The sequence below is a fragment of the Capricornis sumatraensis genome, chromosome 2, assembly GCF_032405125.1.
Source record: "Capricornis sumatraensis isolate serow.1 chromosome 2, serow.2, whole genome shotgun sequence".
In the NCBI taxonomy this organism is placed as follows: domain Eukaryota; kingdom Metazoa; phylum Chordata; class Mammalia; order Artiodactyla; family Bovidae; genus Capricornis; species Capricornis sumatraensis.
The window spans coordinates 47820782-47847814 of record NC_091070.1 but is presented as its reverse complement, the minus strand read 5'-3'; the positions used below and the strand labels follow the sequence as shown (position 1 = coordinate 47847814).

Below are 27033 nucleotides of genomic sequence, written 5' to 3'. Positions count from 1 at the left end.
ATGCCTCCAGTGGGCACTGGAGTTTAGGTGGAAGTTAGGGGGTGAGGAACTGAGATCAGAATATGCAGAGTGCCTGAGTTAACAGAAAGCTAAGTTTTATAGGTTACTTGAAAAAGTTAAGGGAAAAAAGAAGGAATGAAGAGGGGATGAGGTGCTAGAGACAAAACACTCGATGTTTAAGGCCTGTGAGCATTATCTTTAAGACTATGAAAATCTTAACATTTTTAAGGAATGACAAAATACCGTCTTAAGCAGATAACTCTGTAGTGACGAGGTTCAAATGCAATGGCAGTGTATGCAAAAAGATGCACAACTTGAGAGTTGCAAGTTAAGTTTTACTTGGGACAAAATGAGGACTGCAAACTGAGAGACAGCAGCTCAGATAGCTTTGAGAGACTGCTCCAAAGAGGTAGTCGGGGAAGGTTGATATGTAAGATTTTGGTGAAGGGGAGTTCAGTGCAATCGAGCCCTTACTTTACTATTTAAAGACCTATTCCACCAGATTCCCTGGAGCACGGAGTGCCTCACTCCATCCTGAATGGCCTCGGGGTGTTTAATCTTAACAGCTAGACAGCACAGGGTTCAGTCTCCACAAAGGCAGATGGCAAACTCCGTTGTTCAGTCGCTGGCGGGTGCTCTTGGCAAGTGCCAGTTTGTAGTTGATAGAGGCTTTAAGAGTCAGTGTGTCTAGAATGGGGCTTAGACATTTACTTTCTAAAATTTTACTTTTAGTGCATGCAAATTTTTGAAAACATCTGAATTAAGAGGGTTCTTTAATAGGGCTGTGATTTTTGCTTCTCCAGACTCTTGGAGTTATGGCCAGTAGGGAATCTTTTTTTCCTCATTTGGGCTAGATGTCAAGCTTGTTCTTTCTCCAGGGCAAGTAAACAGAATTAAACAGGGATCTAATTAAAGTGGGCTTCTAGATTTGAGAAATTTAAATATGATAAAAAGTGTCAGGTTAGCAATGTATGTAACTTTCTTTTGAAATCTTGTCTTTATCTCCAGAGCAATTAGAATTATTGATTGGTAAACTAACTCTCTGGGGACTGTCTGTTTAAATGAACTGTTTAAATGGAAATTACCTAGATAAGGGTAAGAGTGACATACACATTAAATATCCCTGACAGGAAAGCCTGGTGTGCTGCAGTCTGTTCGGCTGCAGAGTCCAACACGACTGAGTGACAGAACTAACTGACTGATAAGGTCTGGTGTTCTGAAGTTTTAGAAGGTTGCCTGTGTGCAAGTCAAGATACACACTGGGAAATGTTGGGGGGTGAGATGGAACAGCAGTGAGAATATGGGCTACGGTGCTGTGCTTAGTTGTTCAGTCGTCTCCAACTCTTTGCAAGTCCATGGACTGTAGCCTGCCAGTCACCTCTGTCCATGAGGATTCTCCAGGCGAGGATATTGGAGTGGATTGCCATGCCCTCCTCCAGGGGATCTTCCCAACCCAGGGATCGAACCCAGGTCTCCCATGTTAATAGGCAGATTCTTTACTGTTTGAGCCACCAGGGAAGCCCAAGAATACTGGAGTGGGTAGCCTATCCCTTCTCCAGGGCATCTTCCCGATCCAGGAATCTAACTGGGGTTTCTTGCATTGCAGGCGGATTCTTTACCAGCTGAGCTTCCAGGGAAGCCCATGGGCTACTCAGTTCAGTTCCGTTGCTTAGTCGTGTCTGACTCTTTGCAACCCCATGAACTGCACCATGCCAGTCTTCCCTGTCCAGTAGCAACTTCCGGAGCCTACTCAAACTCATGTCCATCACGTCAGTGATGACATCCAACCTATCCTTCTCCTCCTACCTTCAATCTTTCCCAGCATCAGGGTCTTTTCCAGTGAGTTGGTTCTTCGCATCAGGTGGCCAAAGTATTGGAGTTTCAGCTTCAGCATCAGTCCTTCCAGTGAATGTTCAGGACTGATTTCCTTTAGGATGGACTGGTTGGATCTCCTTGCAGTCCAAGGGACTCTCAAGAGTCTTCTCCAACACCACAGTTCAGAAGGACTCAGCTTTCTTTATAGTCCAGCTCTCACATCCATACAGGACTACTGGAAAAACCATAGCTACTAGAGGAGGCTCAGAAGTGGGGATTTGCAGAGGGAAGAGGGGCTTTCACATGGTGAAGAATGAATGCCTTTTTAGGCTTCAGCCAATTTTCTTAATCTCAAAGCCCTACCTACTTGTTCTGTGTAGAATGGTTTTTCCAAATAGTCAGTTAAACTAAAATATCCTATGTGTTCTCCCTTCTGTATTTGGTTATTCACTTATTTAAAAATCTTTCAACTTTGTCTTCTCAAATCTCTAACTCCTCCTCATCTTCTTTACCCTTTACCCCCTTGTGAATACTGGTTAAATTTAAGTGCTCATCTTTTTGATGGAATATTGCATTGGTTCTTTGTATCCCACAGGTCATTTTTTTTCTGCCTTTGTTTCCGTAGTGCTTTCCTCATTATCTCTTCGGAAATTTTTCTGTGTCATTTTGTTGTTGTTGTTAATGAGGAACTAGACCTTAATTTTTTTGTGATATCTCTCAATTTAAAAATTTTTGCTATTCAGTTGAAAAACATGCTGTCTAGCATGACTGAAGCGACTTAGCAGCAGCAGCAGCATGTCTAAAAACCTTACAACCTCATTTATAAAGCCTGCTTTGACCATTCTTTCTTCCTGATAAGTTAATTACTCAGTCTTTGTGCAGTCTCATGTTAACCTGTAACTTTTAAGCTGTTATAAAACAATTCACATACAAATAATAACATCATAAAGTTCATTTTAAACTTGTGAAAACTGGTTCAATGAGAAATTAGGCTTTATGTAGTCAATCTAATAGGAAAAGCTGAAATAAAATTATTAAAATACAAAATTGGTTAATAGCCTATAGGGGTTTAGACTGAGCCTTTGGGGGACAGTATTTTCTACTAGACAGAAAACATGTATTTCACTGTAATAGTTTTTTTGTTTGTTTATTTTACAGTGTTACCTTTAAATTTAGAAACTGCCTAGGCCCTAATTAGTTGTAAATCAAACAATCAGTTTACTTCAGGTAAACTTACTGTAAAACATTCTGTCTAGTGTGATATTAAAAGTCACACAATTATCTTTATGTTTTACTCTAGAATTTGTCTGAAAACATACTTATTTTGTAGTATTAGTGACCAGCCACCTCTCCGTATCTTCTATTTTTAAAATATTAATTTATAAGAGTTTTCAGAATCACTGATGAATGGTTCAGGTCTATATTTTTTGCCCTGTTCACATTTGTGCCTTAGTTTTATGTTATCTACAGTAGAGTTCCATTGAAACACTAACCATCAACTTGGATATAATGGATTCCCGGGATATGTGCAATAACAGAAACATTTATCAGATATGTGTAGAAATAGCACTTTAATGAGCTTAGTTTTGAAATTTAAGTAGGAGTTTAGATAGCAAGGGAAGAATAAACCAGGTAAAGTGACCAGTATGTTCTGATTTAGGACTTGAGTCTGTCTAGTCCTGGCAAGACAAGGAAGTTCTCCTGAGTGAAAATAGTTAGATGGTCATATTGTGGAATGAAGGGGCAAGCTGGATCTGAAAGAAAATGCAGATTCTGTCAGGCAGAGAAACAAAGGTGAGGAAGAACAATCTGAGTGTGAGGAAGTCAACTGTTGAGAGAATGATGAATGGGGAACAGTCAGCTGGAGTAAAAGCCTCTGTTATTGCCAATTTCCACAACTCTGATCCATTTCTGGTCTTTTTCTTCTCATGTTTTAATCTAACTGAAGCATTACCAACATGGTTATTTTCTTAAAAACCATTTGATCATCTTCCTTCCCTGCTTGAAAATATGAACTGCTTCATGATTGATGAACACAGTAGACTTCATTTTGCTTGGCCTTTTAATTCTTGCAGTTTCCCTATGTGGTTTCCTCAGCCATGATTTTCACAGTGTACAGTTCATTGAAAACATAGACTTTTACTCTAGCTGACTGTCCCCTAGAGTGATGAATTCATCATTCTCTCAACAGTTGACTTCCTCACAGTCCGATTTTTCTTCCTCAAGTTTGTATCTCTGCCTGACCGAATCCTCATTTTCTTTCAGACCCAGCTGGCCTCGTCATTCCACAGTACGGCCATCTGACTGTTTCGGCTCAGGGGGATCTAAGTTTGGTTGATTTGTTCATACTGATATGCACGCTTGTACTGTCTGGTGAATCTGCGGGTGGGTTGTCTCAGTTTCACCTAGGAGGTAGTAAACCAGTCACATACTGTGTTGCCTACAGAATTTTTTAGATTGTTTTCCACATATCAATATGTTTTTGTATTTGTAGACCCGAAAAATGTCTGAGAACTCCAGTGACAGTGATTCATCTTGTGGTTGGACTGTCATCAATCATGAGGTTTGTATTTAATATTTTTTATACGGCAGCTTGTAGTATTATAGTGTTAATAATGATATAAACTGGGTTCTTTGAGGGCCATTAGTTTTTTACATTTAAGCATAAGATTCCACTGATCTGTAGCTTGGACATTTTCCCTCCTACATTACACTCACTGCTGAAAACCCTTCATGAGGCAGCATCTTAATGTACATTGGTTTCCTCAACTTAGAGACAGTAGGCAGATACTTATTGAGGGCCTATTGGTCAGGCCTTGTGCTTTACTTAACGTTCTCATATAATTTTAAGCAACCCTCTGTGGCGTAGATTTTCATTCTCATTTCATAGTTGAGAAAAACAAAGCTTAGAGAGATTTAGTAATTTGGCCAAGATTATATAGCTAGAAAACATCAGCAAGTGCATTTAAACAGGCCAGAAAGGAGCATGAAGAACACGTGTTCCACCTGTGGTGTGTTATGTTACATTATTATCATTGCAGAACTTCACAGGAAAAAAGACTATGACGAGAACTCTTGTCACAAAATGAATTTTATTGCAGAAGTATGACTGAAGCAACTTAGCAGCAGCAGCATGATGTTATATGACAGTATATAGTAAATATTAATTCTCACATTGGTAATATATGTTAATTACAGAAAAAAATCATAAAATAGTGATAAATAGAAGCAAAAGGATAAAAATTATCTATACCTATATAATGTGTTAATGGATTTATCTATAGTTTTCATGTTTTTTTCCAGCCTATTAGGCTTCACTTATTTTCCTGCATCAATAAAAATTTTAAATGGTATTTTTTTTACAACTGCCCTGATAATTTAATGTTTAGACAATTGGTTAGTCATGTCTTTTAGGCAACAACATTAACCAGACTTTCTGCAAGAAAGCTTTAACATTCCTCAATGGCAAACCCACTCTAGTACTCTCGCCTGGAAAATCCCATGGGCGGAGGGGCCTGGTGGGCTGCAGTCCATGGAGTCGCTAGGAGTCGGACACTACTGAGCGACTTCACTTTCACTTTTCACTTTCATACATTGGAGAGGGAAATGGCAACCCTCTCCAGTGTTCTTGCCTGGAGAATCCCAGGGATGGAGGAGCCTGGTGGGCTGCCGTCTAAGGGGTTGCACTGAGTCGGACACGACTGGAGTGACTTAGCAGCAGCAGCAGCTGTACTAGTTAAAACTGAGCGGTTTCTTTTGTTTCTACTTCTTTTATTTTTTTAAATAAATGACTTTTCTATTTTTAATGTGTTTCTCCAAAGCTTAGATCAACTCTCATAGCAACAATTACTCCTTCAAGGATAATTAAGTGTAGGAGCAAGGCAGTTGTGGAAATCTTCAGTGTGACGTAAGAGAGCAAACCTCTTTGGCATGTAGCCAAGTGGTGTTCTGTAGTAGAGACACCTTGTCACAGAGTTGATTATATTTGTACCTTTATCCCTCTTCCCTCCAGATCTTGTTATCAGGTTCTGCTCTTTCTTGCTAATGTCTCTTACGTGTATTTCCTTTTTTTTTTTTTTCTTTTACCATTGCTACCTTTCTGGCCAAGGCCAGGACTGGTCTCCCCAGTGACTGAGAATTCAACCCAAACCTTGTGTCTGTTACTACTGTTCTTCTGTCACTTCAGCAAGCCCAAAGTCTTGCATTCAGAATACTCTTTAGGATTCAACTCAAACTCACTCCTTTAAAATGAAGTCTCTTAGTTATGTTGAGTTACATGTTTCAGGAGAACTCAGACCTTTTGATTTCATGAACAGTAAACTATAGGGTTGAGGGAGGGATCTGGAGGGAGACTGAGTCGTTTCTGGATAACTTATTTTGCTAATTAAGATGAGAAAAAAAATCTGTTAAGATCCACTTTTATTAAAGCAAAGACAATCTGACATCAAAGTAAAAACCTTGGAAGAATAAAGAACAGTCTACTTATACTGAGAATGTTTACCCTATTAGTGTAATGGTGGTGGTGGTTTAGTCGCTAAGTCATGTCTTGCGACTGTATGGACTATAGCTATAACCATATTAATCTAATAGATTAATTTTAATGCTTGCCCTTAAAATTTTTTAGTCAGATGTTGTAGTAAGTAGTTATTAATATTTACTTGTGGCTGTTTCTCTGAATAGGCTTTAAATCTGAATTTTAGATTTCAGTTTTTTATACCCTGTGACACCTAGCAAAATGCTTTGGCTAGAGTAGTTCCATAAATGTTGAGTAGAAGCAAATTAATAGAAATAGCTAAATGTAGAAATTCTCTGGGATTCAGATTGACTCTTGGGCTTATAGTGCAGTTAGAGTGTTTGACTTCTGGACTGACTCCTTTCAGAGGCTAAACCTGTGGCTCCTTTCTGCTGTTTCCCTGCTGTAGGTTTTATGGACTAAATTGAACAAAAGCAATAGATACTGTTCCCTTTGGAGTATAGCAGCATCTGGGACTTTTAATAATGGAAGCATCTACAGGGATTCAAATCTAGCTTTGGGTAGCTGATAGACAATGCACTGATTATCACTTTTTCTCTAGGGGTCTGATATAGAGACGGTGAATTCTGAACATGGTGCAGCTAGTGACAGCTATGAGCCCACTCCAGAATGTGCATCTTTATCACAGGAGAAGCTGCAAGAATTGCAGTTAGAGCAGGGAGGTAAGTTTAAAGAAGTCTGATTTTTTTGTTTTTCTGGATAGGATATGTGAACAACATGAACCTTGCCTTCTTTCTAGGTGGGCAGCCTTTCTGGCTGGTCTAAACCAGCAGATCACTGAAAGACTAGAATTTTAGTGTGCAGGCCTAAAGAACCCAGTAGCACCAACCTGCCCAGGGGCCTTATTTGTAGCTATAGTGGGCTTCTGTTTGAATGTTTGATACTGCTAGTGTAATCGGTAACTAAATATTATTAATCTTGATTAAGACTATTGATGCACAGAATTATTTATTCATCAGAAGGGGTTTACTCAACTCTTCTATAGTTACCACACTTCAGAGTACCTTTGGTTATAGGTAGTGAATGATGTTTAACTACTGTATTGCATTGATGTTATTTATTCTTCTATGGGATTTGATGCCCACATTAATTTTATAAAAAACCCAAATAATTAATGCATCTTCATATTTAAATTACTTCTTAAAGTTTTTTTTTAAATTGCATTAAAATGTAAACAGGACATTTCTCCTTCAGGAGAATAAAGTGGATATGTTAAGGCCAGAAATATAAAAGATTTATGCCTGTTAATCTTGTTTTCAGCCCATGTGTTGATTGCTGTTCTCATTTGAGCAGTGATTTTCATCTTTCATGGGTCAGATTTTGAGAATCTGAAAGCTATGCATGGTCTCTTCAAAGAAATGCATATCTTTAGATATGTGTTATAAATTTTTTTTTTCATACTTCCTCAGGGGTCCTTGGACCCAAGACCAACTTTGTTGAGGAGTCTTATCTCCAAATTAATATTCTGTGGGGCTATATTATATGCACAAACAGTGGTGTCTTTTTTTGTTGTTCTTTTGTTATTTTGGAGGAGTTAAATAATGAAAAATGCACATTTATGATAGAAAAGCAAAGGATGACCAAAAATTCAAAGCTGTCTATAATTCTTTTGATACTGGAGATAATGTTATACCAACAATGCATGTGCTTTGCTATGCATAAAACCTGGTGCTTATTATGTACTGTTTTCATTTTTAGCTTGTATTAAAATTTTACAGCCTTTTTCATAAAAAATATGACATTATAAACTAATTTTATATTTTTTTCTTATAAGTTTCTTATAAAATATATCTGTTATGATGACATTATTTGTTTTTCTGTATTTGAGTCATTGCTTTTCATAGTCCATTTTTTATTATAAAGAATTTGTAATTTGAAGCCATAGGTTTGATCCTTGTGTTACCAGGCATTGATAGTCATTAGAATAGTGGTACATTTAGGAGCTTTGAATAAACTGAGAATTCAGGAAATGGGCTCTCAGTGATCTGAGAGTGAGTTTTCGTATTAACAGGTTTTTATAAACACCTTGGCTTAAGTACTTTGGAATTGTAAAGTAGAAATTGTTTATTTAGAGTTTATAGTTTTTGTAAATTTTTAAATGAGTTCAGTTCACTAAAATTATCTCAACAATTTCTGGTAGTTATATTTGAAATGCAGAGATCTTTTTAACAACAATAGAGTGATTGTTATAATTGCACGTAGCTTTTCATTACATCCACTTAAAAAATGAGGAATAGATTTTATTTACCCATATTATATGCAGACTATAAAAAGTTGATGAAATATAATTAAATTGACCTTTGCTTTATGTCAGAGAGCAGCCAAAATGGCACAGTGTTACTGGGAGGAGCTACTTACCCTGCTTTGGAGGAAATGAAGTCAGCACTTGAGGTAACCTTGTGTTTTACTCTGGATATTTGATAAACAGTAATTCTTAGAGAATACTAATTAAAGCTGCCATTTCTGTTTGTGCATTTTGTTCCTATAAATAGCTTTTGTTGAAAAATTTGGGTTTGCAGGTTGGTCAGTTTTAAAGTTAAAGTTAGCTTCCGTTTTAATGCCTAATTAAGTGAACTATCTTTTAATTTAGAAAAGTGATTTCTTGATAGTGTTAAAGATTTATTCTTTTAACATCTAACATTTTCTTTGGAAATATATTGCATTCTTGAATTATATTGAGAAATTAAGGGTTCATATGTAAAATAAAAGTTAATTTTCAAACTTGAGAACAAACTAAATCTTGTCCTTTGACATTTTACTTGACTTCCATGTACCTGTGGCTGATTCTTGTTGATGTTCGACAGGAAACCACAGAATCCTGTAAAGCAGTTATCCTTCAATTAAAAAAATTAAGGGGCAAAAATACCCACACTCTTAAGTGCAATTGTGTATCAAATATAATACTGTATTGATCAAATATAATAAAGTAACAGTTATTGCTCAAAAAAACTAAATAGCTGGATGATCTTTACATGTTATAGCTGTTGAAATTTATTAGAAAATTTAATCAATCTTTTATGGATTTCCTGACCATATAAATAAACCCATATTTATTTATTACAACCCAAATAAACCCATAGTACTAGTGAGAAATGAATCCTCTCCTTTTTGTGGACTTTGGGTTTGAAAGATGGATTTGTTTCTCAACTCCTGCAGGAATGAATGGTGGGTAAGCAGTTTGATTTAATTCTGAGAGAAAGTTGCTGTCAGGTTTGATGGTGTTTTCAGACTGAAAGATGAGTCTACTCTTGAGTAATCCTTTCCTATTTAGCAAGACTTATTTTAAACCCAATCATCGTGCTGCTTAAGTATACTTAAGAAATGTAAGGGCCATACATATTTGTTGAATATGTCTCTAAAATTATGGTTCTAATTCTAAAGGGAGAGGAAGAAAAGTTACGTGATGACAATCTCTATTTTGGAACTGTCAGTGATGATTCTGATATTGTTACACTTGAGCCACCTAAGTTAGAAGACATTGGAAATCAAGAAGAAGCAATAATTATTAAAGAAGCAGAGAGTCCAGAAGACTTTAACATGGGCTCTTCCTCTAGCAGCCAGTATACATTTTGTCAGCCAGAAACGGGTAAGAACTACGTAGCGAATACACAGTGGAAGCTTAGGACTCCTGTGATCACATTGTATATAATGGCTGGTTTTCTGACCCTAAATATCAAAGTTATGAATATATTTGGGTAAAATGCAAGAAAATTTTTTGTAAAAATCTACCTTGTTATCTAGTGTTTTCCTAGACCCAGGGCCTAGAGCACAGTAGTCCAATAAATACCATCTTTTATCATTAAAAAAAGGAAAAAAAATAGTTTTAAGAGATTTGTTAATGTCTCAAACACTCCAAAATGCATTGGACAATTTTAAGGTCTTTAGGAGTGGGAGATTGAACCATTATACCTGAAAAGCAGGAGAATATTAAGATCTTGAGTTACAGTGGTACAAAATTGCCTTCCAGATCCATTTACTCAGTCACTCAACAATCATTTTTTGTGTGCTACCATGTGCCAAACAGGATTTAAGGAACTGGCAAAACAGGAGTATCCTAAAGCCCCCAAACTGGGATCTTTAACTTTAGACTGAGCTATGAAAATGTAGCTATTATAAGTCACATTCTTAATGCAGTTAATGCCTGTTGTTCAGACAGAATTATTTGGAGGTGAAATGTGAGTTACTGAGCTAATTTCTTCTGTAATTCTTTGGCTTAGTTTTAGGAACATATGTAACATCTTTTGGGGTAATATAAATATTTACATACAAAGTTATAGAAAATAAGAGAAAGAAATCTATATTTAACCAAAGGTTATTAACCCCCAGTTATAATTTAGGGTGGATTACGGGAGAGACACCTGGGACATTGCTAGTGTTAATAAGAATTTCCTGCTGCTGCTACTGCTAAGTCGCTTCAGTCGTGTCCAACCCTGTGCGACCCCATAGACGGCAGCCCACCAGGCTCCCCCGTCCCTGGGATTCTCCAGGCAAGAACACTGGAATGGGTTGCCATTTCCTTCTCCAATGCATGAAAGTGAGAAGTCAAAGTGAAGTCGCTCAGTTGTGTCTGCCTCTTAGCAACCCCATGGACTGCAGCCTACCAGGCTCCTCCATCCATTGGATTTTCTAGGGAAGAGTACTGGAGTGGGGTGCCATTGCCTTCTCCTAATTTGGTGCAAAAACAAGAACGTGTAGTATTTATTTCAGATCATTTTCTTCGATTTTACCAGTCTTTGTTTCATTTGCCAGAATCAGACTGTGGGAATTCTGTTATTCCTATTTAAGCTAATAAAATTAAAGTAGGCTTAAACCAGATGCTGATTTAATTTGAGAATATTTGTGGGCCAGATGTGTAGTCAGATTGAAGCCAGGAGCATTGTGGAAGAGTTCAAGTAGACATTTTAAGAAATGATGCTTTTTTAGATGTATTTTTATCCATTGTTCTCTTTCCTAGGGAATTATTTCAGTAAAAGAAATGCTAAAAAATAATTTTAAATAACATTTTGGACTGTGTTGAAAATAGTCTATATACATCAGTTGTTAAGAATTTTTGTTCTCTTCCCTTAGCAGATATTTTTCTTGGTTGGTAAAATTTCCTGCTGTCTGTTGCTTAGTTTTGTTTGTTTTTTCCCTTTCCCTGTCTTCTCCATCTCTATAGAATTTCAACTTCTTTTTTTTTCTTCTTATAAATTAGATTCTTGTGGCAGTAATCTTTTCGTTGGTGTAAGAACATTTCACAGTCCCTCCATATGACCCTCTCCTCCCCCAAGGAAGCAGAGTTGGTAGCTGTATAAAAGTTTGTGTTGTATGTATTTTTTAAAAAGTCATGATTATTAGATTTTGATGGAGCACATGATCATGTTAAAATGAGTATTTTTCAATTCTCTTTTTCCTTTTTATTCTTTGTAATAAAGCTTTATACATCTTTTTTTCCCTGTTTATTCACAAAAGAAAGATGGTGGGAGAAGCTGTGGAAGATTCCTGAATGCATAAGGGGATGGGATGATCAGCTGAAACACCACGTTCCTAGCCAACTCACTTTCCAAGGTGGTGTGACTAAATCTGATCAGCTTTTCTAGAGCTGAGTGTTCCTAGTCACATTTACTATTTACTTAGTGCTTTAAAGATATCTATTGTAATCTGTGATACTCTGAACAGGTGTTCAAAATTGATCTTGTAATAAAGCTGGCTAAGCTTTTTGCATGCCTTTGCATTGCTTGCATCTTGGACTGTGGGCCAAATTATGCTTTAAAAGTTTGAAAATCAAAGTATCTCAGCTCTCATGTGTATGGGTTAAAAAAGATGGAAGCATTAGATAAGAATGTGAATTTTTTCATTTGGGCCAGCCTGATCTGTTTACTTAGAATGCATAATGAAGGCAGTAAGTTAACGTAGAATTGAAAATTTAAGAAATTTATAAATGTTTTTATATTTGTTTTTATATTTACCCATCTTAATTATGTTGGAAAGTCTGAATTAAGTACTTCAGCCATGATCATGAATGCCTATATATTATGTGATGCTTGTTTAAGTCTTCCTTTCTTTCTCTTTGTCCAAGAAATGTAAGCTCACAGCTGAGGCGATGACATCTTGGAAAAACTAGTGGTCAAGAATAACCAGATAAACATGATGGGCCTAAGGGTTTTGACCCAAAGATCTCTCAGTGACATCTCTATCGTTAACTATTAGGAATACTCATTCATTCAGTAGTGCCTTCTGTCTTTGTGTTTATTGTTGTTAAGTGTGAGAGTCAACCGAATTCTCTATGATCCAACTTTTAAAAGTATTGTCTAACCTAAGTCAGCAGCTTTGCTGTGGCATGGATACCCTGTCTTCTGAAGAAGTGCATTGCTTTTTTGAAGCCTGAATGTTTGTGTTTTTTGGAGCTCTTTGTATCAAATTTATGGTCACATTTTATTCTTACTTGTAGTGCCTTTTTTTCCCTTCTCCCTGGCCTTTGGAAATTATTACTGAGACATCTAATCTGCCTCAGCATATAGTTTATTGATATATGGGACAATATTAAGAAATAATACATTTGAAAAAACTAAAGATGGTTTTTTCCAATGAATATGCTTTTAGTACTTGAGATTTCTTGTGATTTTTTTTTCTGTTTGTTGTTCTTTATTATTCTTTTCATAAAGGAGCAGCACAAGACTAGTGCTTAATATCGGAGATAGCTATTGTGTCACTTCCTCATGCTGACATATTTACTAGAGGGTAAAGTTAATAACCTTCTAGTAAGAGTGGCAGTCGAAGGGAAGGGCTCATCTGACTTCTGGAAGCCTGGGTTAAACTACAGTGCTTTGAACCTTGATTTGGGGCTCATAGGATGGAAATAAAACTAGGGGCTAGTACACTCAGGGAAACTTTTGGTAGTTATTGTCTTTTTTAAATCACAAGAACTGCTTATATACTTCCCTCTGTTCCTTAAATAGTTGAGCTTAAATTACCTCCATCTGAAATTAAATTGAAGAGATAGAGGTTTTTGGTTTTTTTTTTTCACTTCTAGAAATAGCATTTGTGGCGCTAAGAGCAGTGAAACTTAATAGGCTATGAGAATGATTGTTTTAATGGTGTAAAGTATAAGGGAGGTTAAAAAAAGAAAAAAGCCAAAACCATACTCTCAGCAGCACACAATATAGTTTAAAAAAAGTCTTAGGTATCACAATTGAAATCTTTGGCTTTATGTTGATAAATTTGAAAATTTAAGTTTTGTTTCTGTTGTGTTGTTTTTGTTCTTGGCTGTCTTAGGTAAAAAGGCATGTAGGGATGGCATTCTAAATCATATTTACCAGGAAAGCTTTCTAAAATATTTATCTCCATTTTTTTAAATAGTATTTTCATCTCAGCCTAGTGATGACGAATCAAGTAGTGACGAAACCAGCCATCAGCCCAGTCCGACCTTTAGACGACGTCGTGCCAGAAAGAAGACTGTGTCTAGTTCAGAATCTGAAGAAAGGCTACTTGCTGAACAAGAGCCTGAGCCCCCTCAGGAGCTATGTAAACGGCAGTTCAGTAGTGGTCTCAATAAATGTGTTATACTTGCTTTGGTGATTGCAATCAGCATGGGATTTGGACATTTCTATGGTAAGTATTTGAAAATTTGTTTTATATGAACTAATGGTGAAGAGTGAGGCATTCTGGGAGTTGTTTTCAGTGTCATCCTTGAAATATATGACCTTAGAAAACATACCTGTTTGAGCCTTAGTTTTCTTGTGGAAAATGGGGATAGTGTTGCCTCACAAAGCTATTTGCACTTAAATGAAAACAGTATTTAAGAAATGTAAGGGTTGTTCATATATATATATATATTAATAGGAGGATTATTTAAGTTCCATTTGTAACTATTTGTTACATTTGAAATGAATGTCACAGTAATTGGTGCTCATTTCTACCGTCAGGTTTCATGCAGGTATTATATTTTATGACTGTTATTACTTCTGTGATTCACTTGACTTAAGAATTCACTTGCATTATACCTTGCTCAGTGTTATTTACATTGGTTAATTAATCTTATTTACATTGGTTAATTATTTTCTTGATGCAAAGCCTTTGAAACTACCCCAGTGAAAGAGGAAGGAATTTCACGTGGTATTTTTCTTTTGGGAGCCTAACCATTGAATCTTATTTAAGTTGTATATTTGTACAAAGATAAGACTATTTGAGAACTGAACATTTGTACTTTTTGCTTTATTAAAAATTTGAAAAAGTTTAAACAAATGTCTTCCCAACTTAACAACTTGCAGTTTGCCTTATATTAACTACGTTTAGGATTTTTGCCTGCATAATACATAGTTTAGCTTTCTGAGTAATCTGGTTTTTCTAGTTCCTTCCACTAGTGTGTTGCTTAAGATTCAAGAATTACGTATACCCTGTGTTGATTCACAGAAAAGATGTATTATTCAACATAGTGTATTATGAGAAGAAACTTAGTGAAGATAATCAATTCTTATTTAAAGTCAGAGAAAATAAATGTGTTTCTTCTTGTCTTTAACTTTATATTAATAAAAAATAAGTATTTAGATGCCTGGTAGATGTCTGCTTGAATTTAATACTGGGACTCTTTAATTTGTATCTTCCCTTGAAGTTTGTTATAGTGAGATTTGACTTGAAATATATACTTAACTTGTTTATTATCTAGCTGGAGCAAATGTATGAACGTTTCTTTTGAGCATGGTTTTTTCCCATTGCAGGTAAACGTGGAGGTAACAAAGGAGAAGGTGTAATTTTAATCTTTTTTTCTTACTAAAAAAAAATGGGACTGATTTAATACTGTTAATCCACATTGCATTAAAGCCCTGCAAAATGCATGACCTTTAAGTATTTTGTAGAAAGATTAACTTCAGTTCAGTTCCGTTCAATCACTCAGTCGTGTCCGACTCTTTGCGACCCCATGAATTGCAGCACGCCAGACCTCCCTGTCCATCACCAACTCTCGGAGTTCATTCAAATTCACGTCCGTTGAGTCGGTGATGCCATCCAGCCATCTCATCCTCTGTTGTCCCCTTTTCCTCCTGCCCCCGATCCCTCCCAGCATCAGAGTCTTTTCCAGTGAGTCAACTCTTCGCATGAGGTGGCCAAAGTACTGGAGTTTCAGCTTCAGCATCAGTCCTTCCAAAGAACACCCAGGACTGATCTCCTTTAGAATGGACTGGTTGGATCTCCTTGCAGTCCAAGGGACTCTCAAGAGTCTTCTCCAGTACCACGCTTCAAAAGCATAAATTCTTTGGCGCTCAGCTTTCTTCACAGTCCAACTCTTGCACCCATATATGACCACTGGAAAAACCATAGCCTTAGATGGACCTTTGTTGGCAAAGTAATGTCTCTGCTTTTGAATATGCTGTCTAGGTTGGTCATAACTTTTCTTCCAAAGAGTAAGCATCTTTTAATTTCATGGCTACAGTCTCCATCTGCAGTGATTTTGGAGCCAAAAAAATAAAGTCTGACACTGTTTCCACTGTTTCCCCATCTATTTCCCATGAAGTGATGGGACCAGATGCCATGATCTTCGTTTTCTGAATGTTGAGCTTTAAGCCAACTTAGGAGTGCTTTTAAAAACTGATAAATTATCACCCTCTTATTTAAGAATTTTGTTACTTGTAAAATTTATTTTATTATATTGAAAATATTTTCCTATAGTACTTCAGATTAGCTCTTCAGAATAGGAACAACCTTCATAATAATAGGTCTATACATTAATGAGACTGGCTCAGTGAACATACAAAACTTAATCTGAATGATAATTTTTTCATGGTTACTTTTAAAGGATATCACGGTTTGTTTTTTTTTCTTAATTGTGGCACTGATCTCAATACTTAAAGGAGTTCTTTTGAGTTGATGTTAGAGCCAGCTTGAATTTCCCAGGCACTGTGAAGTCAGTCATTGCATTCCATAATTAGTCATTTGCTTTATAATCATTTATCAAGAACACACTACTAAATTAAACATTCAGAACATTCACCAACCTTGGCACCATGTAAATTTGGAGTGTCATATATATCTGTGTTGGATGGAAGAGAGAACTATTTAGAAGGACTGAGGATAGTAAAAGAATACTGTAGGTATTTGGCACTGCTTCAGGTCCTGAAAGTCCTTACAAAAAATTTTTGAAAATCATGATGAAGCACTAATCTTGTTCTTTCTTTTACCTGTCCACTGTTCATATTCTAAATTGACAGTGGAATTCAATTGATTTGTTTTCCTCATGGAGTTGCTTTAAGTATAGGCTGCCCTGCTTTTTGGCAAATAACATAACTATAACTTGGTGCTAAGTTATGAAGCACAAACAAGAATCATAGCTCAGACTATGACACTGAGTCAGTCATCCTAGAGGAGGTAGGATTTGAGTTGGGTCTGGACTTCGACATACTCTAATGTGGAAGGAAAGCAGAACATGCTAGCAGTGGAGAACCTGGTAACCTGAAGGTAAACTTGCTAAGTTTGGGAGCGCTGAAAAGACTGGAAGGATTGTATAGCCAGGTATAGAATAGATATTTAGAATTAGAAATAATGGAATATAAGGTTGGAATATGTGGGATGCTATTATACTGTAAAACATCTTGGAATCTGAGCAGGAGAGTTTGATTTATAGTGACCCAAAGCAGTAATTTTAGAGGAAAAGTGCAAAAGATAAATAGTGTGGGATAAATTATAATAGTGAAGTAGAAGGTTTGGTAATTCAGGTATTTGGTGATGAGGGCCTTGACTGTTTTAGTGAAGGTGGGGATGGAGAGAAGGTTGGTGAAATAAGGAACATGGAATACCAGTGGAAAACATAACTTTGAGCCAGGGATACTTGAGATAGTGGTGGTTTACTTTTTAAATTCCAAGAAGTGTGTTAGCTTCTTTACTTTAAGTGGTGGGGGGAATTAGAGGGATGGATTTTTTGGTCAATGATAAAGTTAATAGATGGTGAGCACAGTTTGGTTTACCTGGCGTGCTGCAGTCCATGGGGTTGCAGAGTCAGATACAGCTGAGCAACTGAACTGAACTGAACTTTATTTTAGAGTGAATTAGGGCAGGTGCTGAAGTGGTTTTGTTTTGTTTTGTTTTACTGAAGACACCCCAAAAATTGTGCCTAGCAGGCAGATGGATGTATTGGCTGGAAGCTTTGGTGAAACTGAGACACTTTATCTGTAGAAAAGAAGCCTTACTGCAGTGATAGCAAAAACCGGCAGTGGGTTAATGTGATTGAGATAGGCAGATCTGTGGACATAACCAGAAAGCCTTACACCCTGGGTTGTAACACTTTATGGTTTACAGCTGAAGGTGTATAAGGAAAAAAAAAGCTAATGGTGGGATTGATTGATAAGGGTCACGTTGATAGTCATCAAACATATGCTGTGTAATAGTACCACAAACTCAGATCTCAACACATAGTTTTAAGATATTTCCCAGTGGCCAAAGGAATTCATTCTGATAGCAGTTTTGGAAAAAAAAAAAAAGCAGTTTTCTGTTGCTTTGGAACTATAGATAAATTTATTTTAATATTTCAAAGAGATCTGAGATTTTTTGGAATAATAGGGAAACATTTGTGAGTATTTTTTTTGTATTTCTGTGTTTGTTTTTTGAGAAGTGAATTCTGACAGTATCATAGCTGTTAACTGGTAACAGTTGTCTGTAATTTGGCAAAAGTTTTTAGTGGTTTTCAAGATGTATTAAAGAAATAAGTTATTTTTTCAGAAATCAATAAACTATTAATTATTATATTCTTTCACTACAAAATTCTGTGATGTGATGCCACTCAGTAGATGTAGTATTATGGTTGCCAGATGCATTTGGCCTTCTTTTTGATTTAGTGTTTTTTCTCATGCATGAAGCATGTAGCAGCATGTGAACAGCATGTCTTGGCAAATTTACAGTCTGATTTTTAGGGTGAAAACATAGAGCATCCTGGTTAATTTATGATTCACGGGGGTAGGAATGGTGATACTCCCATACAGGCCTAACTAGTGCAGAGTTCTTAAAAGAGCTGGCTTTGAGAATGGTGAATAATCATAATTAGCCAGTTGTTTTCCTTGCTATTCTTTCTGGGCTTATGCTATATCATTTAGGCAAAATATAGTGAGAAAAAATTTTTTCATTTTTCTTTAGTGACTTATAACTTGTGACTAGACTGCATGATTTGTTCTTTTCTGTGTCGAAGTGGGGAATGCAACACTTTATATACCTCAGAGAGCCATTAAATACAACAAACTTGAGTGCTTTCAATATAATAAGACAGAAACATGACATAAATTATTTTGTTTGGTAGGGTAATATGGTCTGGCTTGTTTTAATCAAAATAGTAGTGAACTGTTTAAATATACCTGGTGTATGCTAAATATAATAAAAAATATATTAACCTATTTGGCCTGATTGATAAATTAGCATCCATCTGTTGCCATTTAATGAATGACACCATAAGATTTTACTTATTCCTTCTTTGTTTATATAATCAGAATTTTTATAAAACTGTGAGATATTTTGTAAAACTGCAGTATTTTGAAGAAAATGATCCTCTCCGGATCAAGCAGTTAAATATATGCAAACTATGTGTTTCATTGTATATTTAAAAATATTGGTAATTGTGACATTTATATATCTCTAATAAAAAATGTTTTATTTTTAGGCACAATTCAGATTCAGAAGCGTCAACAGTTAGTCAAAAAGATACATGAAGATGAATTGAATGATATGAAGGATTATCTTTCCCAGTGTCAACAGGAACAAGAGTCATTAATAGAATATAAGGTATGTATTAGTAACAAATTTATAAAATTGTGTTATCCGATAATTATTGTGCTATTCAGATACAAGTACAGCGCAGATTAGTAAATCAGTAATAGTATTGGTAATTGTTGACTGAGTACTTATGTGTCCTGGTCAGTGTTGTACCTTACAGCATTTCTTGCCACATCCCAGTGAATTAAGCAAGTATTGATACTAGTTGCATTTTATAGATAGGAAAGAGATTCAAAAAACCTAAGTAACTTTCTCAAGTCTAGCAATCAACAAAGCTGAATTTAATTTTATCTAACTCCAAAGATTTTCTTCCTAATCACTATATTATAGTTAACATTATTTTAATTGATATTATATATAAAACATTATTAGTTGACTTCCCTGGTGGTCCGATGGTTAAGAATCCACCTTACAATGCAAGGAACACCTGTTCGATCCATGGTCCGGGAAAATCCCACATGTTGCAGGGCAGCTGAGCCCGTGTGCCACAATTGCTGAAGCCTGCGTGCCCTAGAGCCTATCTCTTCAACAAGAGAAGACACTGCAATGAGAATCCCGAGCCCCACATTTAAGAGTAGCCCCTACCAGCTGCAACTAGAGAAAGCCTTTGCACAGCAGTGAAGACCCAGCATAGCCAAAAATAAATTTTAAAAAACTATTATTATTATTAACATTATTTTTATAGAGCCAAGCAAAACATTTCATTCAGTGAGAGAGAAAGAGGAGAGTTTGTACGTTTCTGTAGGAGCCACCCTTGCTCATGGGGAATAATTGGGCAGTCCTTTTCTCTGGTCTCATGTCAGTTATGAAGACAGAGAAAGCATGTAATGAAAATACCTGAAATTCACCTAGCTCCAACAGGATTCTGCTTTCCATTCTGGGTTTGTGAGGATTAGCAAAGTATTTCTTCTCTAGTTCTTGCTTTGGAAGGGTGTTGGGATTATAGTAAACTCAGGGTAGAAAGGTAAACTGTTCCTTTTTCCTTCCGTTTCCCTAAATTTCCTTCACAATGTATATGCTTCACAATGTGAATTTCCCTTCTTTATGTATATACTCTTTTTGTTTTATTTTTTTATATACTCTTTATAGGGTTATGATTGTATTTCTTTGGAAGACAGAATCCCACTTAACATCTGAATTATATCTTTCAGGGATGGACTGCTGAAGTTAATTATAAATAGTGTAGTTTTCTCTGCCTTGAGCAGTGTGATAGTCATGTCAGACTCTGCGATCCCATGGACTATAGGCTGCCAGGTCCCTCTGTCCATGGAATTCTCTAGACAAGAATACTAGAGCTACGCCCTGTTCCAGAAGGGTGTGGCAACCACTTGAGTTACAACCTCCTGAGTTGCCTTGAGCAGAGGTTGTTACAGAAAGGAGCAGCCATTTTCTTCTTTACTATCACGGTTTCTGGTTGCATAGAATGGTGTTGGCTCTAAGGAGACTTACCTTGTATGGATCTTTACTGAGTCAATTCTTGCAAACCTCTTGTCTCCAGCTGCTAAATGTGGTTTGGAGTTTGAAGATCTTCATGGAAGACCTGTCCAGGATCTGCTTTGTCACTTAATTCAAGATTTTAGAGTTTCCTGGATACAGAATATTGTACCCTCTAGTCATCCTGTGGCACTCCCTGTGCTTGTGCATTTAAGATAGTACTGCATTCAGTTCAGTTCAGTCACTCAGTCGTGTCCGACTCTTTGCAACCTCATGAATCGCAGCACACCAGGCCTCCCTGTCCATCACCAACTCCCGGAGTTCACTCAGACTCACGTCCATCAAGTCAGTGATGCCATCCAGCCATCTCATTCTCTGTCGACACCTTCTCCTCTTGCCCCCAATCCCTCCCAGCATCAGAGTCTTTTCCAGTGAGTCAACTCTTTGCATGAGGTGGCCAAAGTACTGGAGTTTCACCTTTAGCATCATTCCTTCCAAAGAAATCCCAGGGTTGATCTCCTTCAGAATGGACTGGTTGGATCTCCTTGCAGTCCAAGGGACTCTCAAGAGTCTTCTCCAACACCACAGTTCAAAAGCAGCAATTCTTCGGCGCTCAGCTTTCTTCACAGTCCAACTCTCACATCCATACATGACCACAAGAAAAACGATGGCCTTGACTAGTCGGACCTTTGTTGGCAAAGTAATGTCTCTGCTTTTGAATATGCTATCTAGGTTGGTCATAACTTTCCTTCCAAGGAGTAAGCGTCTTTTAATTTCATGGCTGCAATCACCATCTGCAGTGATTTTGGAGCCCCAAAAAATTAAGTCTGACACTGTTTCTACTGTTTCCCCATCTATTTCCCATGAATTGATGGGACCGGATGCCATGATCTTCGTTTTCTGAATGTTGAGCTTTCAGCCAACTTTTTCACTCTCTTCTTTCACTTTCATCAAGAGGCTTTTTAGTTCCACTTCACTTTCTGCCATAAGGGTGGTGTCATCTGCATATCTGAGGTTATTGATATTTCTCCTGGCAGTCTTGATTCCAGCTTGTGCTTTATCCAGCCCAGCGTTTCTCATGATGTACTCTGCATAGAAGTTAAATAAGCAGGGTGACAGTATACAGCCTTGACGTACTCCTTTTCCTATTTAGAACCAGTCTGTTGTTCCATGTCCACTTCTAACGGTTGCTTCCTGACCTGCATACAGATTTCTCAAGAGGCAGGTCAGGTGGTCTGGTATTCCCATCTGTAGTCTGTTCTATTCCATAGTTCACTTAAAAAATTATTGAAGTAAGTTTATTTGCAGTATTATATTAGTATCAAGTGTACAGCATAGTTATTCCATATTTTTTACAGATTATATTTCATTAAAAGTTATTATAGTGGCTATAATTCCCTGTTCTGTACAATATATCCTTTGTACAGAGTAGTAGTTTGTACCTCTTAATCCAAAACCATAATGTGCTTCTCCCCCTTCCCTTTCCTCACTGGTAACCACTAATTTGTTTTCTACATCTGTGTTTCTGTTTTGCTTTTATATTTGTTTGTATTGTTTTTTAGATTCCCTATATAAGTGATATCATACAGTATTTGTCTTCCTTGGACTTACTGCACTTAGCATAGTATTCGCCAAAGTCCACTTCTGTTGGATAAATGAAACGTATTTTCTCTCACATAGGGAGAGCAGATGAAATGACTATAAGGAAATTTTGATTTTTAATTTGTTCTTTGAAGATTAGTGAGCCAGACAGTGAAATATCCATCTCAGATAGTTAATTTTTAAGTGGAAAATCTTGTCATTAAAAGGACTCTTTTTTTTTTTTGTCTCTGTCAGATATTTTTATGGTCTAACTGAAATGGATTAGTCATGGGACTTCCCTGGCAGCCCAGTGGTTAAGACTTCATGCTTCCAATGCAAGGGGCACAAGTTTGATCCCTGTACTGGGAAATAAGATCCTATATGCCACATGACATGGCCAAGAAAAGAAAGTCTTGGCAGTTTCCTTGTGGTCCAGGAGTTAGGACTCAGTGCTTTCACCCCTGTGCATGTGGGTCAAAAAGTGAAAAACAAAACAGTGAAGGTTTTTTTTTTTTTTCTTAAAAAGAGGGAACAGTCATAATGTTTGTAGTCAGTTTTAAACAAAGTTGAAATATCATTTTGCTGATTTATACATGAGATTTTAACTGACTAGATAGTGCTATAACCATTAATCTGTTTAATTTTTTGCTATTTTGCTTAAAGTTTGTTACTAATACATGTATTGACAGAAAAATCAGACCCTTCAAGGCTACCCAGCACTGCAGCAAAAGTTCTGTAAACCTGATTGGACATCATTTCTCTCTCAGAAATGGTGCTGACTTCAGAGTTACATTGCTAATCTGGTCAGTTTCTTCAGAAACATTGAAATTGGAGAAATTAGTTGTAAATGTTACCAAGATTTAGTCTGTTCTCTGAACTGTGGGAGAACTTACCTGATTTACCTGAACTACGGTGTTCATTTGCGTAGGACCAAGATCTTTCTAATAATACTGAGATTATTGAAAATTTTTTCCTTCAGAGAGTGCCATGAGTATATAATGGACTTTTGAAGCCTAAAGTCATCTCTCTAACTATAATTTTACTTTTTATAAGATAATCTCCATCACTCAAGGATCAGAGAACCTTTAGTCCTTCTTAAATTCTTTCTAGGAGCCTTCTTAATACAGATTGTGGAGTCTTGTAGTTAAAAGGTAGAAGGCAGTCTTCTTCCAGCATGCTTTGTTTTTGTTTTCATGTAGCTCTTTGCTGTGCATTTTCTTGCATATGAAACTTTTATTTTCCAATTTTCATGTACTGAAAATACTACATAAAGGATAGTCTCTGTGGAAATAGACAGTAAACATTTATGGAGTATTTGTTATACCATTAAGATTTAAATTCATCTTTGATATTTTACTTGATATTTTTCTTTCTTATCTTTCAAAAAATTTAGTCATTGAAGGAAAACCTTGCAAGGTGTTGGACCCATACTGAAGCAGAGAAGATGTCCTTTGAAACTCAGAAAAAGAACCTTGATACAGAAAATCAGTATCTAAGAACATCTCTGGAGAAGGAAGAAAAAGCCTTGTCTTCATTACAGGAAGAGTTAAGGAAATTAAGAGAACAGATTAGGCTATTAGAAGATAAGGGGACAAGCACTGAATTAGTTACAGAAAATCAGAAACTTAAGCAGCATTTGGAAGAAGAAAAGCTGAAAACGCACAGTTTCCTTAATCAAAGGGAAACTCTGTTGGCAGAAGCAAAGATGCTCAGGAAGGAACTGGAAAGAGAACGACTAATAACCATGGCTTTAAGGGTAGAACTCCAACAGCTAAGCTCCAGTCACCCATACGGCAACTCAGACTCGGCCGGTGTAGTGACTGAGAAAAAGGAAATAGAAATGTTACGGGAAAGACTCACTGAGCTGGAGCGCAAGCTAACCTTTGAACAACAGCGTTCTGATTTGTGGGAAAGACTGTATGTTGAAGCAAAAGATCAAAATGAGAAACAAGAAACTGATGGAAAAAAGAAAGGGAACAGAGGAAACCACAGAGCTAAAAATAAATCAAAGGAAACATTTTTGGGTTCTGTTAAGGAAACATTTGATGCAATGAAGAATTCTACTAAGGAGTTTGTGAGGCATCATAAAGAAAAAATTAAACAGGCTAAAGAAGCTGTAAAAGAAAATCTGAAAAAATTCTCAGATTCAGTTAAATCCACTTTCAGGCATTTTAAAGATACCACCAAGAATATCTTTGATGAAAAAGGCAATAAAAGATTTGGTGCTACAAAAGAAGCCACAGCTAAAAAGCCAACAACATTTAGTGAATATTTCCATCCACGGTATAAGGCACGTACACAAAACCAGAATAGTAGAGGCCCTACTATGCAGAGAGAGGGAAGGAAAGAAAAGCCTCATTTTGAAGAATTTGGAAAAAATACAAATTCACAGAAATGCAGTGCTGAGCATGACTGTGGTGGAAATTATAATTCTTTCAGAAAGGCTTGTTCTGGTGTATTTGAATGTGCTCAACAGGAATCTATTAACCTTTTTAATGTTAAAATGTTGAATCCTGTAAGGATAGATGAATTTAGACAGTTAATTGAAGGGTATTTATTAGAAAAACTGGATAGTTTTCATCATTGGAAAGAACTTGATCACTTCATCAATAAGTTTTTCCTAAATGGTGTCTTTATACATGATCAGAAGCTCTTCACTGACTTTGTTAATGATGTTAAAGATTATCTTAAAGACATGAAAGAATATCAAGTAGATAATGATGGCGTATTTGAGAAGTTGGATGGATATATATATAGACACTTCTTTGGTCACACCTTTTCCCCTCCATATGGACCCAGGTCGGTTTACATAGCACCATGTTATTATAATAGTTTTTAACATTTGTAGATTGAATAGCATTTTTATAATTTGATAAGTTTCTTAGAATGCTACTACTGTTGACCCTTAAACAACCTGGGGGGTTAGTCTGCTTATGACCTATGGTCAGGCCCTCTGTATCAGCATTTCTGCATCTGAAGATTCAACCAGCCACAGACCATGTAGTACTGAAGTATTTACTATTGAAAGACATCCAGGTATAAATAGACCCAAGCAGTGCAAACCCACATTGTTCAAGGGTCAGCTGTATTTGTTGTAAAAGTACTTTTTGTAAACAAAAGTACTATTTGTAAAAGTACTTTATTGCCTTGGAATTTAGGATAAATTGAAAGATTAAATTTTAAGTTGAAATCTATTACAAACTGAAAATTTCATAAAATCAGTTTGACTTGAGCAAATGGTTTAATTTCTACCTTAAAAAATCTGAGGATATAAAATTCTATTTTAGCCTATTTGATTTTTTTCATTATACTTTATATGAAAAGATAATCACCTTAAGTTAAATTATTTCCTTAATCTTTTATTTACCTACTCACTTTGGGAAGCTAGGAGTGAAAAATACAAATTTCACTTTGAATCAGAGTAACAATTCAAGTGTCCCACTTGCTTTGTGTATTCTACTTACCAACTAAATTATGATATTTAATACATTTATTATAGAACTATTATTGGTAAAGGTAGAGGCATGATCAAAGGCCGTTCTTAGCAAGCCACAAGTTCTCATGCGTGTGCTTTATATATAACCTTTAAAGATAACATTGTATTATCCATTGCTTACCAGCTTTCTATTCTGTAACACGAAACTCTCCTAATCTTTGAATGTTAGCTTTATTTTTTAACCTTTGAGATAGTTTTCTCTATATATAGCTTTCTGAATAAATGTAATGTGTCAATAAAATAATGAGATTGATTTTGGTGTCTTTAGTCATTAAATATCTAGTGCAAAGTACTATGAGGCTGTCCTGAGGAAAGAAATGAAAAATTCTTGCTGTCAAGAAGCTCAGAAGCTTTTGGTCAATACAAGAAATGCAGTGGAGATGTGGAGGCATATTATATGGTGGCCTCAGTCAGCAGATGTTTGGGAAGTCTTCATAATAAGATGGTCTTTGAGCTAAACTTCTTTTTAACTGGTTTTTGAAGAAGTACTGAAAACTTGCCTGCAGCTGGTGAAGTACATTCCACTCAAAGGGAACTTCATTTGCACTGATTTGGAGATGTGAAGACATGCTGTGTTAAGGAGACAAGGTAGAGCTGGGGTGTGAACAGAAGAAAAGATTCAGATCATGAAGAACCTTTCTGCTGGAGGACTTGTTTTATTGCATTTTGGGTCACTGGCAGCAGCCTGAAGGGTTTATTGGAAAGAGTGAAGCTAGGTGCTGAAAAGTGGTTTTTGAAACAATACAGACATGAGCTGATGAGTATCTGAACTAGGGCAGTAGCAGGAATAGAAAGGAGGAGACAGATTTGAATGGTATATAGTAAGTAAAATTGGTGCTATTTCTTGTGAAATAGAAGTAGAAAGGAACAATGCCTTTTGAGATTTCTGGGTTGGTCACTAGTTATATAGTTACATGTATATGTCTATGTCTATAGTTACAGGTGTATGTATAACTGTCTATAGTTATAAATGGACATCAGCTACACTAAGGAATACCAGAAGGTTTTGGGTAAGGGGAATTGAAAATGAGAGTTGTTTAGTATCTATTCACATATAAGTACAGAGAATTAGTTGGCCATTGGTTATGTGACTCTCTCTAGCCCAGACTCTGTATATATGTAGATAGTCTAGGCTGGAGGTGTTTATCAGGCTCCTGAGGAACACCAACATCTAAGGGGTTGTAGAGAAAGAAGGCTGAGAATGAGGGGCAGAGAGTCGCATTGTGAAAATCAAAAATCATCTCAAGTAAAAGGAATAATGTTACATCCCCCCCCCCCCCAAAAAAATAAAGAATGGATGTCTTGGTTGGGAATTGGATGGCCATGGAGTGTTTTGTTGAAGTAGTGACAAAGGTGTGATTATGGAGATTAAGAACTACATGTAGATATTGTTTATAAGCTTTAGCTGTTAGAGCATGCATGCACATGCAGAAAAAAGAGGGAGAGA

General features: G+C 36.4%; 1 protein-coding gene across 1 annotated transcript in view; it reads left to right on the top strand.

Moving 5' to 3' along the window:
* CCPG1 (cell cycle progression 1) overlaps positions 1 to 27033 on the top strand; it is a 40702-nt gene that overhangs the window by 12190 nt on the left and 1479 nt on the right. Inside the window, exons 2-8 of the mRNA XM_068963987.1 lie at positions 4310 to 4378; positions 6891 to 7011; positions 8664 to 8740; positions 9731 to 9935; positions 13688 to 13939; positions 18963 to 19084; positions 23484 to 24889. Coding sequence (XP_068820088.1) covers positions 4319 to 4378; positions 6891 to 7011; positions 8664 to 8740; positions 9731 to 9935; positions 13688 to 13939; positions 18963 to 19084; positions 23484 to 24889 — 2243 coding nt within the window. The 5' untranslated portion in view covers positions 4310 to 4318. The remainder of the gene's footprint in view (positions 1 to 4309; positions 4379 to 6890; positions 7012 to 8663; positions 8741 to 9730; positions 9936 to 13687; positions 13940 to 18962; positions 19085 to 23483; positions 24890 to 27033) is intronic.